The sequence below is a fragment of the Diachasma alloeum genome, unplaced genomic scaffold (assembly GCF_001412515.2).
Source record: "Diachasma alloeum isolate Michigan unplaced genomic scaffold, Dall2.0 Dall_scaffold_00288, whole genome shotgun sequence".
Lineage (NCBI taxonomy): Eukaryota > Metazoa > Arthropoda > Insecta > Hymenoptera > Braconidae > Diachasma > Diachasma alloeum.
In genome coordinates this window covers 1,696,083-1,720,637 of record NW_021680427.1, presented here as the reverse complement: position 1 = coordinate 1,720,637, position 24,555 = coordinate 1,696,083, and the positions used below count along the sequence as shown (strand labels likewise).

The 24,555-nt window shown below is 35.7% G+C and overlaps 1 protein-coding gene across 1 annotated transcript in view; it reads right to left on the bottom strand.

Moving 5' to 3' along the window:
* The window catches only part of LOC107038772, a 469,173-nt gene that overhangs the window by 154,419 nt on the left and 290,199 nt on the right, over positions 1-24,555 (bottom strand). Inside the window, exon 5 of the mRNA XM_029126156.1 lies at positions 11,123-11,232. Within this exon, the coding sequence (XP_028981989.1) occupies positions 11,123-11,232 (110 nt within the window). The remainder of the gene's footprint in view (positions 1-11,122; positions 11,233-24,555) is intronic.

Here is a 24,555-nt window from a genome sequence, read left to right as displayed (position 1 = left end):
TTCGATAGTTATTTCCATCAGTCGAAGACTCAAATTTCACACGTGCCCCCCTTTAAATATTATTCTGAGAACAAATATTTTTCGTAATTAAAACCAAAAAATTAATCCCACCCAACGTTCGAAAACTCCAAACATGATCGATTACCTCAATGCCATCAGGGAAAAAATAAACTTCAAGTAGAAGAATAGATGCTAGAAATCTATACCTCAGGCACGGAGTGATTTCAGAGCTCCATTATCGGAAAAATCTCAAACGGATATTTCCATAGCGTATGACAGGCGCTCGTCAACCACTAGATGTGACCGAAATCAATTTCCTTGATGTACGAACTGGTATAATTCGGGGTGAGATGACATTTTTCTAAGGACTGCTCCATTCAGAGTTTGACAAGCTAAAAATTGATCGGAGCGGTTTTCCACAAGTCTTTCCAATGAAAATCCAGCCATCGATGGAACCATTGATTTTCACTGAGTTGGCTAGTTCTCCACGGCTACCCAGAGGAAATAGGATAATGTGACAGCTCTCTTAAAATTTCATAGACTGTCCTCCAAGTTCGGAACTATCCTCTCACCGAATTCAAAGTGATCCTATCTTTTTGAGTCACCAGGAAGAATAATGGGGGAGTTACCATTATCCCATATCACGAGTGAAGAGACGGCTCATTGTAAGTGGGAGACACCACTGTCGAGATTCAGCAAGCTTGGAGCCCGAAGTGAGGAGGGTTGGATAATAGAATACAGTTACTAGCCCAGCGTTACAACTAGGGATGCAAAATGACGGTAATTTTTTACGTGCATCAAGTCAGCCGTAAATTCATTGTTTTCTGACCATTTCAACTTGACGCATACCTTATGGTGCAAACTGACCGGTCAACTTACCCAATTGTCAGTAATTTTTTCACGTTGTCATTGAAAAAATTATTTATAGTGAGATGTTTCTTTCTTGGAACAAGTACAACTAAAAAAATACTTTTGATCAGTAGAAAAAGTACTTGTACCTAGTACCAAGAGGTTTCTGGGGAAAAGACATATTTTTGTACTTTCTCGAAGTTACAAAACAACTTGATGCAAGTATCATACGTCAAGTACCCGTGTACTGGTGAGAAGTACCTCAGTATTCACCACAAAAATGGAAAAGTTCAAATTTTTAACCTAATATAATCTCCAGTCAAGAAATTTTCTACTTTCATGAATTGATAAAAAATTACCTAGAAGATGATTACATTGAGGAATGAAATGAGTGTTGTTTTCTCGCTTGAATCCGATGTTTAAATTAAGCTTTCCGTACATCACATTGAACGAAATTCGTGACATCCAAGTTTGTGTAGAAGTGTCGTAACCTGTGATTCTGTTATTGTAAACTAATGCGACTTTTTTTAGTCAAGGAATATAAACTTCTTCCAACACAACGACATTTTACTAAATCAACGAATTTCTGGAGTTAGCAAACTATTGGTTAGAAAAAAATCAAATACTCTTATTATTGCGACGAATAAAAGGAACTTCAATTTTATATAAGTTCGATTTCTCCCAATCGACTGTATCTGAAGAAACGATAACTGATATTCACTATGAAATCATGTTTATTGGAAAGTTAACAATAGTATATTTCTAACCTAGGGAGGGAAAATAAAGGATCCTCAGCCGCCAGTGCAATTACCAGCCGAGCCGAAGGCGAGGTTGGTAAGCACGCGGCTGAGGGTCCTTTATTTTACTTCCCGTGGTTAGAACGCGATTTTCCGTCTCGGCGTAGACGCAAAGTCAGAGTTCCGTCCCGCGAAGCGGGAGGGAAATGTAACTTTGTGCCCGCCGGGACGGAAAGAAATGATAGTTGGTCCAAATAAAATTTTCTGGATAAAATTTATTCTTTCTGTCAGTGTAAATTCGTATTTTATATTCTTTCCGCGCATCCATTGACACGAATCCTCCCTTCACATATCATACTAATCCATCGAAATCAAAATGTCCAAATATCCATCGCATATCAGAATTACTAATGAAAGCAGAAAGGTACGAAGTCATAAAACAAGGTGCTAACTCCTGGAATACGTCGATAGGACAAATGACGAGCATTCGGAGTATGAACCAGAAAGCAAGGAACATCACATAACAATGCTTGCAGTCGAATGATGAAGATGTTACATGCATTCGACTCGTACCAACTTACTGCATCTCCGTCGTACACTATATCTGCACTATATCTAAGTGGAAAATCTAATTTGCGGAACTTAGCGCGTAAGGTGCTCCGGATACCGAAACGTCAGGAGGAGTAGATTTCAATTCAGCATGAATCAGAGCTTACATACTTCACCATTTTCGTGCATCTCGGCTGGGATTTCATCCCGAGGATTCTCAGTTAGATGTAGATCTCCATGCCTGTCTCAGCTTGCAGAACTGAATCAATGTCATTACTGCAACTTTGTACAGAGATACATGTGAAAGATTACCGTTCTCCGCTACTGAGGAATAGTGGATTCATTCCAGAAATATAAATACACAGATGAAATGTAACATGAACGATTGCGTAGGGTAGTGCGCGGAAAAAAAATTGCAAAAAAAATTATTGGAAAAGTGTGTAGTTACAAAAAAAAAAGTAGCATTTCATGGACAGATGGCCGAAATAGAGAAATATTCCATAAAAATTACGTATCTTTTCCGCAATTCTAGAGGGAAATGTGATTGTAGGAAATTTTACGGAACTGTCACATAATTTTTACCTAAAATCACGCAATTTTTCCAGAGCGTTCTGTAATTTTTACTTCAATCTCCTGTGAAAAATTACGATACCATCACTTAAATTTTCTGAGCCGATTCCGGACTCGGTCAGCGAACTGTGAGTTCCGTAATTTTACTGAACATTTCTCTGCGTGTGAATTTCACACACAGCTACAAACTCGGGTCTTCACCTCGGGCCTTCAATTGAAAGGTTTTCGAGTTTATAACAATGATGTCAGACAAGATATGAATGTTTTTTTGGGCTCAAATAAAAGAGCAGCTCGAGAAATGGTACTGATGACTCTAAAGATGGTTTTGAACCAGGGGACGCTCCTAGACCCCATTGGACAATGTTGTCACAACTCTGCTTTTCAATTGAAAACAGGCATCATTTTTAGAGACATTTGTCATGTTTAGAGACGTCAGCACGCCATTTCTCGAGCCGCTCTTTTATTTGAGTCCAAAAAGACATTCATATCTTATCTGACATCGCTGTTACAAACTCTGGTTTTCAACTCTGGTTTTGAATTGAAAACCAGAGTTTATAACAGCAATGTCCGACAAGATATGAATGTTTTTTTTGGGCTCAAATGAAAGAGCGGGTCGAGAAATGGTGTGCTAATGCCTCTAAAGATAGTTATGAACCAGGGGAAACTGCTAGACCCCACTGGACAATGTTGTCCCAACTCTGATTTCCAACTGAACGGCCAGAGTTGAAAACCTGATCGTTCAATACCACATACACAATAAAAATTCACCATCCTAATATTTTTACAATTTTTTCAATTGTCACGAATTCTAATGACGAAAAAAAAAAATTAATTTACGATAACACGATGAGAAAACGTTTCTCCGTGGTTTCCCCTACGCAGTTGAATTTTTACTCCCACCTTGCAGCATCTCTCCTCCCACTCTCAGCACTGCTGGACAAGGATAAGTAGGGACTGACAGCATCTCTCTCTGCCTTAACCTGTACAGTTTCCCCCACCACATGCGCGGTCTAGGTATTATATGTCTACACTGATAGAATGATTCATTTATTCCAAACGAGATTCGTTAACTATTAACGAATTGTAGAGTTGAATATGACCAAATGAATATTCGTTAATAGTTAACGAATGGTTCACTTGAATGGCGAAAGTCAACTCAAACAAGGCTCCTCAAATATATATTCGTTAACTATTAACGAATGAACATTTGGTGGGACCGAATAGACCCTAACCGCCAACCAAAATCCATTCGTTAACAATAACTAATCCGTTCTATCAGTGTATGTTGAGCACCCCTCCCTATGTATTGGGCACTTACGCCCTCTAAATACCTCGGCAGTAATTTTTAGTTCAATCTGAAAATTTTCTAAAATTAATAAAAATTTAGCATTGGCTTTAGAAAATATGAGTTCTTAAAAAAAATCCCCTAATTGGTTAAATTTTATGATCCCACCAAGGATATAAAGCTTAAGAACAGGAGTTTCTAAAATCGAGAAACTGGTTTCTAAAGCTAATTCACTTTTTTTCTCTGTGTGGAATAATTCAGTTGAAATTTCCAGGAATTTTTCCATGAAAATCCTAAATTTTCAGTGACCAAATTTTTTGAAATTTCAGTGAAACTGTCATTTGTTTGATATTTCAAGACTAAAATCCGAAAAATTCAGTGAAAATTTTTCAACAGTGTATTGAAGGGGTGAAAAACTCAATTTTTCGGATTGTGAAGCAGAAAAAAACGTTTACACCCCAAATTCTCCGATCAACCAAAAGTTTATTATCGGAAATTATCTCACGATACTCCCTTTACCCTTTGAACAGTCGGCAAACCTCTGGGAATGTCTCCGGAAATGAAAATAAAATATCCCGGATTCCGGAATATAATATACCGGATTCAAGAATATTATTCCGGATTCCGGAATATAATATACCGGATTCCAGAATATTATTCCGGATTCCGGAATATTATTGCGGATTCCGGAATGTAATATACCGAATTCCGGAATGTAATATACCGAATTCCGGAATATTATTCCGAATTCCGGAATATAATATTCCGGAATCAGGAATATGTTTATTCCGGAATCCGGAATATTATATACCCGATTCGAGAATATTTTTTTTTCCGTGCATCCAACCTGATTTACGAAATAAAAACAGTTGCAGAATGCCATTCTGTCCAAGCCCCAATATCAAATCTTGATGAGACCATGATGGATCCATTATCCGGTCCCCAGCCCTGATTCCAATCAATCCCTTTGTCAATAACATCTTTCACCCTGAATTATGCATAGACGTTTCAACATCTATTCACTCCTAATCTCTCCCACTGTTCAGGTATTAACGCCGAGGTAGCCCCACATCGAGGACCTCGTTAAGTTAATTAATTAACCGTAGTCAGCCTTTGACCCTTCAAACAGGCACACTATTACCGTCGCCTTGTCGATTGTTCTTGGCAAGTGATGCACCACACTTGTGGATGAAGGGTCTAAAGGACAAGAAAGTTCGGCGAACGACAAAGTATAGGACAACAATGCTTGTGTGGAAATCCAGTCCATCGAATATAATTGACTCTTGAGGATAGCAATCACAAATGATCAGCCCTTTAGAATCTGTACATGAAATGGAAATTCGGTGAATTAAATGGTCACAAATTTCGGATGAAATTCTCAGTAGACTTGTTGGAAGTTCACAATTTGGTGAAAGAATCCACGGTAATTGTAAACATGAATATTCAGAAACAGAATGCTATAAATTTTACAGAATAATTTAACTGAAAAATCAAGTATTTTATTGATTATCAGATCATTTGAAGCGAAAATTAATTGAATATTTGATTTTTTAAAGTCAATATTCCCTGAAATTTCAGTGGAAATTAAACACGATAAAAATTTTCCGGATTTGGCACGAAAAATTCAGACGAAAATTTTAACACTGATCTCTCAATTATAAAATTCTTTGAAACTCGTACTAGACATCCAAGTGAATTAAATCCATTAAATATGGTATTTTTCATTTCAAAACAACAATAAACCACATTTTATTAGAGCATCTTTTAAAACGATGCAACAATAGGACAGAGTGGAACGCTTATTACGCTCTCAAAATCCGAATGTTCCTGTTCATAAACACCGATATCAAGAATTAGAATTGATCAAAAACGTTCCACTCTGCTCGACTCTCCCCCAGTTTTCCTCCGAGTCCAGCAATTATCTAACCGACTCGTTATAGCTGGGAATAAGATGAGAATGGAGGAACAACAGAAGCAAACTTCAGCTGAGTGAATGCAGATTACTCTCCTCAAAGGGTCACTCTGCGCTCAGATCCCCGAAGAATCTTAATCCTCTCGAAACTTGATGCATCGACATGGCCCGTCAACAACTCGTGCAGGACATAATTCAATTATGTGATGAAGGTAATGGTTCTTACACAGTCGGAGTACTGCATGCTTCAGGGATCAACGCTGAAGGATATGCAGGAATAAACAACCACTAAGACGTCTGAATACAGATACATGGCAACGGTGAACCCTGATGGTAGGGAAGGCACGACGGAGCGGTTAGTGAGCGCCTAACCATTGCCGGGAGGCTACGTGGAGCCAATGTCAACGTTGGCATACGACATCGGGTGTGTGTCGTGTTCACCTCGTGTGCGCTCGAGAGTTGCACGGACTGAATATTCAACGTTGGTCTCACTACATAGCATATGCGGAGGCTCTATGAGTGATATGGCGCACATTCTGGGGGGCGTTGGGTGAATTGCCCACATACAGAATGATACGGGGAACGTATTCATCAGAATTTGACAAAAAAAATGATTGCTCACTCCAGGATTGGGCGGCATTTGTTAAAGTTCGAAAATTCTGTGCACTTCGTTATCAACAGATTGTAATTTTTTTATTACAGGGTGACCACCTGGAAGTTTCAACAAAATTCTCTGACTTTTCCCGGTCAAATTTATGGAATTTTCATGGAGACATTTTTTAGAAAAATTCTAGTGCTAGCACGGTAAAAGTGACGGCCAGGGAAAAATTGCTGGCACTGGAAATTGTATTTGGGAAAACGTGAATTTTTCCCCGTATTTCTGTGAAAATTTCACCGAAATCCTGAGAAATTTTACCAGAAATCCTAAGAAATTTCACCAGAAATCCTGAGAAATTTTACGTCAACGGCACTATAATTTTTCACAACTGGTGGATTGTGATTTTTTTCAGTACTCATACCAGAATTTTTCTAGAAAATTTCTCTCCATGTTCTGGTCATAGAAAGCATTTTTTTGTAGGGGAGGGTAGGGCAAAACGGACCGCAGAACAAAATCGCTAGGGCACAACGGACCGTCGACAGATAATTGGTAATTTTTGTTTTTTTTTCCTTCAAATCAGCAATACTGAATGAGTCGAATCAAAAGTAAGTTTCTTGGATCGTAATCGTCACAGGGGTTTTGTAGGCAAGAAGTCTCGTTGAACCGCAATTTGACCAGATTGGCTAATCACTTCAAACCACAGATGACTTTGAACATGACTTTGATCATCACCAAACTTCCTACCTCAATTATTGATTGATAAAATAGTTGAAAATTTGAATATTTGAATTCATGATATTTAAGTACTCAAAAAATTTCAAGAGTGATGTTATCTAATTAATGGCTACAATATTTAATCGTAATAAAATATTGGCAATTTGGCTATCCCTGGTATAAAGTAATGATTTCACAAATTCGAAATGCAATGTTTCAGAAGAAATTGATACGCGAAATCCTCCCCCTCCCACTGTTTGTCCAGTAATAATTATTCAATTAATAATTCCACTTTGGATTTTATTCACATTTTTTTTTCTATCCTCCAGCAGTTGAGCCATAATCGCAACGGCATTTCAACCGTGAACGAAAAAAAAAGTGAAATGAAAGCGGCATATCCAGTGCGAGCTTTACCGCAACAAAAATAACCAAGGAAAAAAGATATTAGAGGGAAAAAGGATCGGTCCCCCGGAGGCCAAGCGTTGGGAATTCTATTTTATCGAAATCGTTAATTGCTCTTGGTGTGCCTATAGTACACATTGGACGGAAGCACTCATCTGGCATTGAAAAAAAATGAATAAAAGGGCTAGAAGAGAATTGTAGCAATGGCGACTGTGTTTCTGCCTCGGCCAAGTCGATGCGAATAACACGGTAATGTGCACTGGTGGATTCTTGTGTGGGTGAATGTGAATTACCGTGGGAAAGTAGGTCATTCCTGTTAACGGCAGTTGGTTCCCCGGCATCGTGCGTGCGTCAGTGGCCAGCACAGACGGGACTATTTTGCAGAGATGGTGTAAGCCTCCAATTTTTTTTTAGAATTCTACGGGTTTTTCATCGCTGTTTTTTTCACTCTTTATGGTTCTGAATGGAGGCTTTTGTTGAAATGTATCAATCCCTGGTATCAAAGACTGACTTTTTTTTTCGTATTCAGCTGGTGGGGTGGTTAATTCTTTGATGTTTTGGACGTGTCAATTTCGTTTCGCGTATCGACGTGAATTTAAAATGAATTGAGATTGGCTTGGGTTTAATTTCAGTCACTGATGGAAATGTTGCAGCGAAAAAAAATTCTTGATTCGATTAGAAAGACGGGGATCCAGCCTATCCGAGTTTCCGACTCCTTTTGTGGATAAACAAGGCGGTCTTGTGAAAACAGTGTCACACTGTTGGAAAAAAATGATATTTCATGGACAGTTTACTAATTTTCAGGATAGTGACACTGAGTGCGATTTAGGGGAAAAAAAGATGAAATTGTAGGTTTCACTGAAAATTCAGGAAAATTCCAGAATTTTAAGCAGCATAAAAACGAGAATTCCTTAATTTATTTGAAATTTCATAATTTTTTCCCCCAAATCGAATTTAGTGTTACTATCCCGAAATTTCCAGAATATATTTACTGGAATTTCTGGTTTTTCTATTCATTTTCAGAGAAAAATGGAACTGAAATTTCCAGTTCTCTTTGATTTTTCCTCGAAATTCTGAATTTTCAATGACAAAATTCTTTGAAATTTCAGGGGTAATTAAATTCGATAAAAATTTCTAAGAGCACGGAAAATTTGAGACAACAAATTTAACAGCGTAATTTGGAATCTACTTGATTCAAGTCGAACTTTATTTGAATCAAGTCACCAACTCGACTGACATTTTTGGAGGATATTCGATTGAGGAAGTCCGCAAAATCTTACAGAGAAAAAAATCGATTGTTGATTTCAAGTGATTTTATAGAATTTTGTCTCACATTCCATGATTTAAAATTCACGTTTTTTTCATTTTTCTGGCAAATTATGAATTGGATTGATGCGAAATAATATATCGTTTTTGCGTTTTATTATTATTGATTGACTCACGAAGTTTTATTGTAGTGCAATCATTTCCCTGAATTTTTTCTGAAGTTTTGTGAATTTCCGGACAGGTTTTGAAAAAATGCAGGAAAATGATTGCACGATCATGAAATTCCGTGCGTCATTAAGTAATGATAAAACGCAAAAACGGTATATTTTTTTACCTCAATCCGATCAACAATTTACCAGAAAAATTCAAAAACCGTGAATTTTGGCGAAAAGAGTGTATACATCCTTAAAATGATTGCACACTTTTTCAAATGATTTCAACTGATTTCAAGTTTTCGATTTCCTCTATCTGTGCAATTGCTTCCAGGAGAAAAATCGGACCGGGTGATAAAATAAGACCTTGTGAATTGCGAACAAGTTGCAACGGGGACCTCATTTTACGAGGGGCAATGAAAGGGATCGAATGAGAGTGATAGGAAGAAAAATTGAGAGTCATAAGGTTCTGACGGTTAAACAGGAACAATAGATAGAGGAATTAACCTGTCGTAAAAAATTTGAAATTTGTTATGCCTTTCAGTGACATCAAACATAGCGCCAAAATGTCAGTATTGATCACAAATTCAGAGACTACGGATGATGATTTTTTCTCTGAAGCTTACGGACATCCCATGCCCATTGCCACCCATAAACCCTTAATTTGAACCTAGGGTATAGAGAAAAAATTCATTCTATTAAAGTTATAGAGAATTCTCATTAAAATTCTATTTGTTTTTTGCGCTGATTCTATGAGATATTTGATAGGAAAACGCCAATAGATTTTGATTTTTCTATGTGAAAATTCTCTTGGAATTGTTTCTGTCTGAATATTTGGGCATGAATTTTCTAAGTTTTTTTCACTGGAATTCCGCGATGCAAAACAAAACAAAATATAGCGGAAAAGACTTCGAAAATCCGTGCCCAGTAGTTTGAATAGAAAAAATTTCAAAAGAAAAATTCAAACAGAAAAATCGAAATTTACTGACTTTATCCTATCAAATATTCAATAGAATCTGCGAAAAAACGAATAGAATTTTAACGAGAATTCTCTGGAATTTTAATAGAATCCCCGTAGAATTTCCAAAGAATTCCAATAGAATTCTCGAGCGTTCACTAAGGTTTTCTATTGATTTTGTTCATACGTGGACACTTTCAAGTCTCAATTTTCGATCATAAATCTAAAATAAAACTCGTTTTTTTGGGTGTCTAAAATCGCATCTGCATCTGAATCCGAGTGAATGATCCTCCAAATAAGTAGACTAATTATCTTAATCTCCCGATTTCTCAATCACTTCATTCACCAATTTGTTCAGCAGATCGAAAAGACAAATTCGCTAGAAAATTCTATTGGAATTCTCTAGAAATTCTATGGAGATTCCCTTAAAATTCTAGGGAATTCTCGTTAAAATTCCATCAGTTTTTTTGCGCTGATTCTATGAGATATTTAATAGGAAAAAGTCAATAGATTTCCATTTTTCTATATGAATATTCTCTTGGATTTTTTTCTACAAGAACACTTGGACCTCAATTTTCTAAGTTTTTTTCATTCGGATGCTGCAATACTTAACAAAACAAACTATAGCAGAAAAACTTAGAAAATCCGTACCCAGTAGTTTTAATAGAAAAAATCTCAAGAAAGAAATTCAAACAGAAAAATCGAAATCTATTGCCTTTTCTTATCAAACATACAGTAGAATCTGCGCAAAAAACAAATAGCATTTTAACGAGAATTCTCTAGAATTTTAATAGAATCCCCATAGAATTTCTAGAGAATTTCCATAGAATTTTCTAGCGAATTCGCTACGCTTTTCTATTGAATTTTTTCATACGTATAGTGTTGAACATAGGAAAAAATTTTAAAAAAAGTTCTATTCGATTCAAATCTGTTATTTCTGGTGCATGAAAATCGATGCATGTGCATTGTTATATCCATAAACCTGTGAATATATGAATTATACATTCATATGATACTCATACATAATTCATATTCAAAAGTCGACGAACTTTCTATTTTATTATATTTCCTACATAAAATGATGACATAGAAAAATGCAGGAAATCTTTTATTTCATGCGGGATATTCACCTGACACTGTTGAGGTCCTTGACGATTCGGTGACGAAGCTTTCGGCCTTGATTTCTTCACCCCCAGCTTTCCAGGATCACCTGGCCCTGTTCTCGACTCTTCACTGCTTCCTGCAATCACAAAAGCAATTCTGTATTGAGTGGGGGACCGTTACTCGGCAAGATGTTCCAGGTCACATTCAATTGTCCGTAATTTCTTGAGTGGAATGGAGAGATGGATGTGAACGTTACGGGTGATACATTATTTTGAGAGTATTTTCACTCACTAGGGGGCTATTGGTTTTTTTTTCTTGTACAGTGTACGTCGGTGGCCTCGTTGACTGACTTGAGTGTCTCTAAAGGGTCAAGTCTCTTCGGCTTCAACGTGTAGGGAGATTGATCGCTTTCGGTTGCATGTTTTACCGGAGACCCTGTGAAGAGACGCTAATGTCCGGTCCTCAACTCTACTCCATGATGTCGATCAGACCATCGACTCCAACGTACATTGATGTACGAGTCCATGGTTTTTGCAAGGCATTGATTTATCCCGGTAATAAGGGCTTTCAGCGGAAATTGTCAAGCGATTTTTTTAGAAAAATTACTCGTTGAAAAGGTGAATAAGAATTTCTTGGACGAATGTACTTGGTTTAAGCGGAGACTTCTGTGAGTTTCTAATTTTTAATTTTCTAGGATTTTCACATCATGGAATGCAAGAAAATCAAATTATACCATTTGCGAAAAAAGGAAAATTGAAGAAATTTAAATTTATAAGATTCATAAAAGTACATAATGAATGAAAATCCAAGAAGGAAGAATTAATCAATTTCGAAAATGATAAACATGAGAAAATTAGTAATTATAACAAAAAATAATTTGAAAATTTGAAAGCGCGTATTTTTTAAGTGGCTAACTTCACGCGACTCATTGAACAATCAGAATTTAAAATTTGTTGTCAAACAGTTTTTATATATTTCGAAATAAAATTTTATATAAAAAAGAATAAAAAAAATTATTTTAAAAATATTAAAAAATGTATAACAATTTGACTTTAATATTTATTGAACATGTCATTGCGTCTTTGCTATGTAAACTTTGAGGGCCCAGGTGGCATGAAAGTTATGATGATATGATAATATGTATGTTTGACATAATGAAAACAGATGTCGATATAAAACAACTTCACGCGGCGTTTTGCTTTTAGCGGTAGGATCGTCGTGAATTTTTCATGTTCAGAATTTTACTCTCTGAGGAGACTCTTAGTTCGATCATCGGCTGTACTTCATGATGACCATAATGTCGATCGGATAATCAACTGTCCAAAGTGCATTGATGTAGGGTAGCTGATGCATGTACCGCCCACCTAAGGGAAATGAGTCATTTTTTTCCGCCACGAACTCTACAAGGAGTCATAAATGGTTAGAATGGATTCTTCGAGGTGTTTACTCGAAGATGTGAAGAGGACTGATTTTTTTATTAACATTAAACATATTTAATTATGTCATTCAATTGCCATCGGCCAGTGAGCGATGGAATCGAACTTTGAGTGTAATACCGCCCGATATGCGTCCAATACCGCCCACCTTCTTTTGATGACTTTTTTGAGTAATGCAGACCAACTGTTATAATTTTTCCTATTTTCACACTGAGAAGAAAAAAATTTTTGCCAAATATTCATTTACTGGAGGGAAGCATTTATTTTTCCAAAATCGTATTTTTCCAACCGCATCACTCAGGCGAGCTTGATTAGGTTTCAATTATGACAATGATGTTGCTCTAGAGAATGACTCTGTTGAACATGACCATGGATAAACTTCTCTAATAATTTTTCATTTTTCGTAAATTTCTTATTTTTTACAAGGAAGAATTTCAAGTGATTTTTAAATGTTTGTGATTATTGAGGGAGTTCATTCGAGCTTTTAACTACCATGATCATCTTCAAGAGCAACATAATTGTCATAATTGAAACCTAATGAGAATTGTCTGGGAATGGCTCGACTGGAGGAAAATGGTATTGAAAAAATAAATACTTCTCTCAAGAAAATGGCTATTTGGCAAAAAAAATTTTTTTTCTCAGTGCATCCTTCTTTTTTATTCTTTGCCTCCATTTTGCGAAAGGTTTCACGTGAATAATAATAAATTATCCTGAATTTACCCGATGTTCCAGTGGCCACCGACTACCCCAAACAATCGAGCTGTCACTCTACCGCCCTCTAGCTGCAGAGTCTAGCAGTCCTATAGAAACCGTGGGCGGCATTACCCACAAAGGCGGAGGCTGATAAAATAGCAAATAATAACTGATGAAGATATTTTTCTGCTATCGAAAAGGTCGCAATAGATGTGGAAATGTACAACGAACGTATATTGCGCGCTCCATTCAATTATAGCGCAACTGAAAATTTGAAAAATCTTAAATTCTCGGGTCGAAATATTGTAAGAATTCGGTAAGAAATGATTTGGATTTTCTTTAACGATGTTTCCACGGGAGAAAATGGAAAATTTCTGTTGAGATTACTTGTTGTTGTCAAATATTTGCATAATAAGAAAAGAAAACTTTTTTTCGCAGCCAGCCCTGAGAAATACGAGTGGCCGGTATTACCCCGTTGGGCAGTACAGGCATCAGCTCGTCTACGAATTCATGGTTTCTGCAATTTTGGCGTTGATATCTCCGGATGTTGAGGGCTTTCAGCGAAAACTGTCACGCGATTTTTTAAAGGAAAATCACTCGTCGAAAAGGTAAATAACGATTTCTTACACGAATGTACCACTTGGTTCTCAGTGCAGTTGTGTAGATGTAAGTTAGAGTCATTTTTCTTCGCCTCAGTAAATCGTAGACAGAATTTTACAACACCTGGGGCTCAGCGCATTCATCCTTTTTAATGTTACTTATTCGAGTCCCCGTTTCCACCATGTTTTTCCTGATAAATCGCATACGACTAGAAAAATAAAGACGGACAGGGGGGATTTTGTCAGTAATCCTGAATGAAATTTCAACGAGCATTTCACGATGAGTATTTTCAACGTTTCAGTGCGCCATTTTCAGCATCCACTTGGGGTGAGTACAGTCTCGATGCCGAGTCCATGTTGCTTGATGGACTTTCAAAGGGGGAAGTGTACTTTTTTGCAACGTCCACGGTTGGGGGAAAAATTAAAATTTCAGGGAGAAAAGGCCTGGCGATTTTGTCAGCTTACGGGATTTTCAATTTTTAACTATTTCTGATGGAAGTATCTCATCATCTGATTGTGCGATTCTGTTTATGCATGAGCGTAAACCGAATTCCATAATGTTCTTTTTTCTACTGGGTGATTGCTGCATGAAGGATGGAACATAGTCAACTTCACGGTACCAATCCTTTCTAAAAAAAAAAGCAGGTGCAATATCTCGAACGAGTGGAGAAAGTAAAGCGGTTTTCATGAGTACAATCTAACAAACAAAAGAGAATTGAATACCATTCTACGAAATATAAACAAACGAATCATAATTATTCAAATCATTTAGGTCAGAGGACAACAGAATAATTTTACTTTTTAAATATTGCGTTTACTAAGGTTTTCGCCGAACAAAGTTGATTAGAATTAATGCTAGAATTACGAAATTATCTCTCTTTTTTACGTCAAGGATAAAATATTCTAGAGAAAAAGACAATAGAATTCGCCTTTTCTATGCAACTTATTCCATTGAGATTCATTTCCTATAGAATTTCCTCGGCTCCAATTTTTTAAGTAAAGACGTAGAAGACGTTCTTACAGAACAAATCATGGGATCTGCTTTACGCCACTGTAAGAATTTTTCATTGAGCGACACTTCCATTCACAATTACCTTCCAGATAGTAAAAATTGCCAAACTTTTTCGGATAATTTTTCCTCAGTGTAGTATTAATTCTTTTTCCGTTTGTGTTTTGCTATATTGACCAAATGAATATCCGTTGTTATGTCAAACACAAGAGCTATATACGGTTAGTCTACGCCCAAAATGTAGCCCGGGGTTGGATGGAAAATCACAAACACACTACCCAACCTCAGCATGTGGAGTCCAATTTATTAGCGATTCCTCATTCAAACCAATATTAATGTTTACTTTAGAATACCCCAGTGGAAGTCTAATGTGTACATAATGAATACACGGTTGATACAAAATACGTTAATGTATTTAAAAATCGGAAAGCACATATTTGTCGAATAATTTCCGGAAAATGGTATTAAATGAATGACGTGCACGGAATTAAATGTAACCATTGGATTTTACGCGTTGGTTATTTTTGTCATATTGTGTGGTGACTGAAATTTGATGCGGAAATCAATCACCCAGAAAAAAATCCTTATTTTGAGATTAAAAAATCTGCAATTCAGACTTTCGAAAGGCTCAAATAGAGATATTGAAGGCTCAAATTGAGCCTTGATCTTCTTCAAGTTTCTATTCTTCATGTTTCAAAACGAAATATTCTGTAATTTTCTAAGAAATTCATCAATTATTCAAAATTGCTATTTAAACTACTCAACTTATAATGATTCCATGGGTCTGTCACCTCCAATTGTGAATTTTATACCGGATTGTAACATTTGAATATTTCCCGAGGCTTCAAATCCCTTATTGATAGAAGGAAATGGTGTTTTGCGGATCATTTCCTTCTATCATGTATAATTCATTGTTTATTTTATTTTATTAAATTGAATGAGATTTCTTTCTAACGAATTTCGTCAGATTTTCAACTTAGTTGAATGTTATCATCATCATTATTCTCATCATCCCTTTCTTCTATACAACTGATTGGCTTTTTTACAGTTCGATATAGAACTGCTAACAGACATAACTGATACATTAAGGAAGGGAATTTATATACCGTTCCACATAGATATCTCTCCCCTCAGCCCTTCAATAAAATGTTAACTGAAAAATTTTATTTACACATACTTGAATGAATTTGAAACATCACTTTTGAAGAAACTATCAGAAAGCTCACTTTCAGGGAAATTCATGAAAAATTGAAAATTTTCAACAATCAACATACAAATCAAATCAACCGTTATAGCTATCGTAATCATCTTTTAACTTCGACTTAACGGCATTAAAACGAACATTTTAAACTATAATTGAATTCATTTGAAGCATGATATTCAAAGATATCCCCGGCATTCTGATCTTCAAAAAATACAAAATTTTTGCAAATTTTCAAATAAATCAAAATAACGATTATTGCTATCGCCTTTATCTTCGAACTCAGTCAAAAGGACATCTACACAAATTTTTAAAGCCATCATCCAATCAATTCAGACTATTTTTTTAGCTATCGTGGGACAACCGATGTTCAAAAGAATTCGAAAACTGAAAAACTACACGATGAATTAAATTTTAATTAATAGCGATCGATAGGGCTCAACAGTACCTACATTTGGAAAAAAAAGATTCAGTTTAGTTTATTCTGTAGTGAACAATTGTAGAATAACCTTGTTACATACGTACACACATACGCACACATACGGACGAGATCTAAAAATTGCATCATACTGGGCCGATATAACACAAAAAATTCTAAACTTAAATTTGAACCATTAGAAAGCTTGAAATTTCAATTAGAAGGGAAGAATAATCGCCGCCCACACGGAGAGAAATATTCAGTAAAAATTACGGAACTCACAATTCGCTCACCGATTACGGAATCAACTCAGAAAATTCAAGTGACGGTATCGTAATTTGTCAGAGGCGATTCAGATCAAAATTACGGAACACTCTGGAAAAATTTCGTGACAGTTCCGTAAAATTTCCTACAACTACATTTCACTCTGATATTACGGAAAAGATACGTAATTTTTATTGAATATTTCTCTCCGTGCGATAATTAAGGTTTCATTTCAACCTTTGCAGCATCAAGAATTTAATTTTGATGATATTTGATAATTAATCATAAGTAAAATGGAATAATTATGGGTTTGCTCCAGCACGATGACTGGACAATATTAATGGAAGTATTACCAGTCTTTTCAATTTCTTGGAGAGCATTTTTTTAATCATCCGCTGAACAATTTTCTTATTCCCCCGATCTCTTCCTTCCGCTGTGGTATTATTTCAGAATACAAGGAGGGATGAATGAATGTCCCACTTCTTAATCTTTTAACTTATCTAAAGTTCTCGTATTCTTTCTCCGTGTGTTCCGTAAAGAAACCAATGAAATTAATTAATCGTGGCAGATTCAAAGAATCTCGCTATAATTTGATGGTGTAATTATCGAGCTATGTTATCAAAGGCCGGCTCCAACTACAGTCTCTACAGCTGATCAGTTCGGGGATCTAATTGTGTTATATAGTGGAGAAATTCAAAGGGAGATTTCCATCAACTGGAGACACTAATCCGCTTTTAGGCGTATCCCAGCGCATATTTCGTCCCATACACTATTACACTGTTAAAAATTGTTGTCTGAAATGTCCGGTACACTTTGTGGAAATTTTTATCAAATTTAATTACCATTGAAACGTCAAGGAATTTCGAATTCAGAATTTCGTGAAAAAATCAAAGAGAGCTGTAAATTTCAGTTCCATTTTTCCCTGAAAATGAATGGAAAACCTGAAAATTCTGATAAATATATTCTTGAATTTTCAGGACAGTGAACCTGAATGTGATTTAGGGGGAAAAGTCATGAAATTTCAAATTTCACTGAGAATTCTTCCCATCCAAATTTCAGCTAATAGAACTCCACTATTCGACTGTTATTTTATATATTCAACGGTGTATTCAACTCATAATTTCTGATAATTCAACTGGTAATTTTTCATGTTGGTATATATATGAAAAACAAAAGATTTCCTGGTCGAGTAAGGCTCTACTTGGAACTGACAGATGGATTTTGTCTCACAGTGCAATTCTCTTGGCCGCAATTTGGATGGAAAAATTCTCTTCCGAATACCATTCGAGTTTCAATTTCAAAATTAATGAGGTATTTCCCTCAAGGTTCCCTGCATACAAATGAACCTATCGGGAAATCCCTGATAATTTTGAAGCTCTTGTGGTATTACATACGAAAATTCAATGTAATTTGACACTGAATATTCATATGAGATTGGAAATTCAAATAAATTAAAAAATTCTCGTCTTCATGTTGCTTAAAATTCTGTAATTTTACTGAATTTTCAGGGAAACCTGAAATTTCATTTTTTCTAACAATGTAGGAAACGATTGAAATTCCATAAATAGTTGATGAATAATTTTCAGTAGAGTGACATTCAATTCGATTTCGGAAGACGAAAAATCATAAAATTTCGAATTTCAACTATAGACCCTACGATAACACGTCACTTGTTCTTAGCAACAACCCTAAACCGAGAGAAATATAAACAAGTTCTCAAACAACTCTTATTTGGGCCAACAAAATCGCCATTTAAAAATTACCAAAATACTAAAGAAAGAATTGTTTGATTCCAATTTGAAAGTCTCAAAGATGAAAAATTGCTCTGGTTTTTAACTACAACGAAATATTTGGCTCAAGAGGCAGATAATTCACACGAGCGGTGCTTTTTCAAGATAAAACAATGTTATGTAGAGAAAAATTTATCAGGAAATATTTTATCCCTAAATTAAAAATTGCTGTTATATCATTCTTATTATTTCATTTAAAGATTCATTTCTTGTCTGTGAGAGTTAATTAGTCGAAATGAAAAACTACTATGTCCTGTTTCCCAAAAAAGAACATTTTTCGGGAGCAGAATACGCACGGGAGTATCGAAAATAAAGAAATAAGGCTAGAAAACATGATAAAAATTTCCACCTAAAAATTGTCAAAAGTGTACAGAGACACTGTTAAAAAAAATTAACTGAATTTTCCAGAAAATGACACTGAATTCAATTTAACGGAAGAAATTCTATGAAATTTCAAGTTTCCCTGAAAATTCAAGGAAATTCCTGATTTTTCAGTGGAAGAACCATGAAGATTCCGAAATTTCCATGAATTTTCAATGTAAACATGATAATTCAATAAGAAATTGCTCTGAAATTTCAACAAATTGAAAATTCAAGGACATTTTTGCTTAAATTTTCCTAATTTCCATTAATTTTCCACGAAAACCATGAATTTTCAATGGTAAAATTCCCTGAAATTTCAATGAAACCGTCACTTGTTTCATATTCCAAGACTAAAGCCTGGAGACTTCAGTGAAATTTTTTTAACAGTGGACTGGACATTCCTCCAAACCACATTTGCACGTTATATATGCTATGTATAATATACAATATATCGTCGCATTAAAATCAAAGGGGCGTAAGTGCCATTTCTCTGAGATTTTTTTTCGCTTAATACCAAAGGGGCGTATGTTTTTTTTTCCTTCGAAATGGAGTTTTCTCAACTTATGAAAGGTTTTTTGTGGACAAATTTCTGAAGTGGCAAATGGACGTAAGTCCGACTAGCAAGTACTGAAGGGGCGTATCTCCAGCACATACGCCTCTTTCTTTTTATACTTTTTGTTTCTTTTCTAGCTCATATTGAGAATGAATAATTCCAAAGGGGCGTAACTCAGGCACATACGTCCCTTTGTTTTTGAAGCAATAATCACAGAGGGGCGTAACTCCAATATATATGTCCCTTCATTTGTTACTGTTCGTTCCTATTGATTCATCAAGTATAAACGGAATCACATGCACTACAGCCCTAATAATAAATAATATTTGATTCTACATTAACCTCCCCTCCCTCCCTCTCATCATGAATGTTCAAATTATTTCCCTTTGATTTTTTGCTTGAATGAAACAATTTCATGAGAAATATCAGTAACTAAACTAAAATTTTCTAAAATTTTCTTCTAAATTTATTCGATTTCATTCATTAATTTATTTCATTTTTTTTAATTATGACTGCGAATTTCAGGAAATTATCTGTATGAAATTTCGAGTCGTGACTGCTTTGAACACTTCGGAAGAAAATGAGACCATAAAGGAAGAAGAAAATAGTTAAAGCGTTTTATGTTGATATAACAATATAAAACTCATTATCGCGAGTAGACCTAAGATATAATGAGAGAGAGGCGTATGTGGGACTTACGCCCTTTTCGTTTTATTTCAACATGAAATGTGTCACCCGAAGTGCACAACACATAATGTAAAAAGGGCGTAAGTGTCATTTTTTGAATGAAATGAAACAGGCGTAAGTGTAGAGATACGCCCCTTTCCCGTTGAAATATAGCAATTACGCCTTTTTCCTAGATTTTTTTTTTCCGATTTTTGGTCAGAAATTCCATGAAAAACCGAAAAAACAGGAATTCGGAACATACGCCCCTTTCACTTTTAAAATGGGTTTTTTGGCACTTACGCCCCTTTGATTTCAATGCAACGATATAATAGAGTGCTATATGTATTATAAAATAGTGTAGTATAGAATATAATATAATATAGTATTATCGTAATATCTTTAATGTATGCTATCATCATCATGATCATCATCATCATTTATAAAAAATCTAATGACACAATACGCCGAATAGATTGACTTCAAAAAATGTTACACTGGACGTTTCATTAAAGGAACCTCAATGCGAAAATCTTCCGGATAAAATCTGCATACCCGTAGCACTCGCTCTAAAATATTTCGCATGCGCTTTATTTTTTAGAATGAACGAGTCTGAATCCGTGTGAAGTGGTTTTACGAGAAAGATGACCATATCGTAAACTGTATATTGTGGAATACTATTCCGGAGGGGGGAGAATACTCTCTCGTTAAATAAAACCTCATGCGTGATGGGCGTATTCTAGAAAGAATAACAGAACAATTTGAAATTTCCAGCCGTTATTTCTTCCTATATCATATGGGTTTATACGTAGTTTTTATCACATATCGTTAACATCGGTTTGTGACCATTTCATCGGTGTAGTTACAACTTCACCGTACATGACAAAAGGAATTGAGGCGGAAATACGTTTGCACGGAGAGAAATATTCAGTAAAAATTACGGAACAATTCACGTAATCCGCAATGGGGAATCGTTTTCCGCCAATTTTTATAGGAATGGAAGAGACAAATTTGAAACGTTCAGTGAATTCTCAGGTTCATCACCGAACAAAGTACGAAATTGTAATTTTTTCCGAAGTAAAATCTTACAGAAACTTCCCGACTTATTATGTCTCCAAAATCAATAATTCTCGAATGTTCAAAAATTTTTATGGAGCTGATGAGTTATTTCTACGTTCCGTTCCGTAAAATTTCTCAGTTGTTGGGGAAAAATTACGGAACGATTTGTTGTCACCACAGCGGTGAGTCATGAGACGGGTGGTTAATTTTTACGGAACAAATCGTAAAATTTACGTGGCGATTCGTACAATTTCAGTTCCGACTCACACTTTTTATTGACTTTTACTTCGCTCGCGGATTACGTTACGAAACGTAATTTTTACGGTTTTTTCTGGTAATTTTTATTGAATTTATCTCTCCGCGTGGAAGATAAAAATTCTAGAACTCTGTATTGTACTTATATAATGATTCCATTCAAATTAATCTTTCCATCTTCTCTCTATATTATAAAATATTAAGGGTCAGTTTAAGGGTTACAAGGGTCAAAATAAAGATCATAGGGGTCATATGCAGCAGGAGGCATAGCACTCTAGTATGTCTATATTATAGGATTGCAAATCGACTCCTGCAAATTTGAAATTGGATCACACAGAGAAATTCTTTCACTGTGAAAGAATAATGTTTGAATTCTTTGGAAATGGATAGAATTTTCTTTAAAATAAAAACTTGATTAGTTAGAATCGAGAGTTAGAAATGAAATCATTATTGAAACGCATTAGTCTTTGTCAATCTAATTTTATTGATTTCATCTTTTAATTTTGACTAAATATTGGCGTTGAAATGAGAAAAATGTGACTCACAAGATACTCACGATATTTTATACTTATGAATAACATAATTTGTTGGCTCACACACTCTCTTTACATAAAGTCTCTCGTGTCAACTGACTTCCTCGATATTGGACTGAACAAATTATTCACGTGTATGTTCACTTCAACATCTGACATGAAAAACTTAACCCAGAAATTCACTCATATTAATTTATGATCAAGTGCACCAGCACCCGTAGAATTTAACCTCGTCGGTTGATAGCCTGAGGAAACTGATTTACCTGGGGAATAAATCCCTTCTCTCGCAGGCTCCCTTTTTATACAACTCTCCTCTATCACTCGTGCTTATTTTACACTTAAAAATATTGCTGTCAGTTACTTATCCTCGCACTGCCCTAGAGCAATTTCATTTTTGATGTTACAAATTTACGCAGTGCACTCAGTAATTTGCATGTTTGTGAACTCTTTGAGAGTGTTTACTGTTGGAGAAATCTTCTATTTACGTCACTCGGTTTTTCCATTTTGTCTTTGAGAACTTTCCTGCTCAAGTCATTTTTAATTTATTTTTATTGAATTTAATAGATGCTTTAGGAACCTTGGAAAAGCTTTCAGAATATTGTAGAGAATGACAAGATCTGTTAATGGATTTTTTCATGGTTTCGGAAGTAATGGAAAGGTCACGTGAAAAATTTAAACGCTAGACAATTCTATTCGATTTCTATGAAAATGAAATGCTTAATAAAAGATATTTCATAGAAAAAGGCAATAGAATTCAATTTTCCTAGGTAAAGTATTCTATTGAGATATTTCTTACAGAATTTCCTCGACTCGAAGTTTTTTTCATTCCATTTTTCGAAAATCAAGAAAATCAAGATAAAAACTAATGAAAAATTCAATAGCAATTCAATGGAATTGTCTACAGAATTCGCCAGGTTTTTCTATTAAATTTTTTGGCACGTGGTATTCTGAAACAATATTTGATACCTCTCTATATTATATAAATCCAAATCGACTTTTGGTGATGAAAATTTGGTACTCGAAATTAAGGGTCAAAATAATGGTCATGAGGGTCAGAATAAGGGCCACGAGAGTTAGATTAAGAGTCATAAGGGACAGATCAACAGTCATGAGGGTAAGAATAAGGGTCATGAGGGTTAGAATAAGGGTCACGAGGGTCAGATTAAGAGTCACAAGGGCCAGATTAACAGTCAGGAAGGTCAGCATAAGGGTTACGAGAATAAGAATAAGGGCCACGAGGGTAGATTAAGAGTCACAAGGGCCAGATTAACAGTCATGAGGGTCAGCATAAGGGTCACGAGGGTAAGAATAAGGCTCATGAGAGTTAGAATAAGGCACGCGAGTTAAAATAAGGGTCATGAGAGTCAGAATAGGGGTCACGAGGCTCCGCATAAGGGTCATGAGGATCATAAATAATAGTCCAAATCAGATTAAGGGTAAATCAGATTAAGTTAAATCAGATTAAGGGTTCCAAGAGTCAGATTAAGGGTCATATAAGGCAGATTAAGGGTTAAAAGGGTCAGATTATGGGTCATATCGGTCAGATTAAGCGTCAAATCAAGGGTAGCAAAGGTCAGATTAGGTGTTTAAATAAGGGTCACAAGGATCACAGTGAGGGTCCAAATAAGGGTTATGGGGCTCACAATCTAAGGGTTACAAAGGTCAGAATAAGGATTCTGGACGTCATATGCGGGTCAAACGGGGGTTGGCGAGCGGAGCGAGCAGAGGAACTAGCTCCCTAGTTATCAAATATTATGAAATAAATATTCATTTTCAGCTGAAATTTCCAGTACCCTTCGTAGAAATTTTCAAATACCAGTTCCGCGGAATTTCCACGGAATTTCGTCATCAGAAATTCCCAATTAAAATCGACTTTTTGATTGATTTTATCTATTAAAAATCAACAGAAACTGTAAAGAACAGTCCAACTATTCCACGAAAATTATAGCGGAATTTCGCCGATATTACTTGACTTTTTTAGCACCTTTTCTGCATCTTTTTTCTTCATGTACGATACTTTTTTCACAATAAAAAAAAACAGTGTATACCCTTTAATAGAATTTATCTTGGCCACTTTCAAAAGGGAATAATGGTGCGGCGAGTGTGTGCATAGCTATACATCACCTGCACGGATTTAGGGTCTGAGTCTCGCCGAGCTTATTGGGTACCTATAACGTTACAGTTAACGTTAGACTCCAACAGCCCCAAAGCTCCATTATCGACTAACGGCGATAAATATTATAAATCGGTTGCCTCGTGAGTATATACCTCAGCCGCATTCATTTTCGTATTTTCTCCAATTTTCGCGGTATCAGAGGGCTGCCTGGATATTATATATTTATTATATATTTTTCTCTCCATTTTCTTTTTTTTTCGTCTGCAGAGGACGTCCTCAGTTGGCGTTTTGTTTCATATAGATTTCTCTTTGCCCAGCTTAACCGAGTGATAAATCTGTCACGAGGGTAGTTTAAACGATTCGCCCAGCGTGAGGTCACTCCGGTGGGCAATCCTTGGGAGAAAAGAAGCTTCTATCTTCTATCAACAGCGCGTAATATCGTTCTAGAGGTTTTTCTTGCACATTTTCTTTCCTCTTATTGCGGTTGTAGAATTGAGGAAACTTCTT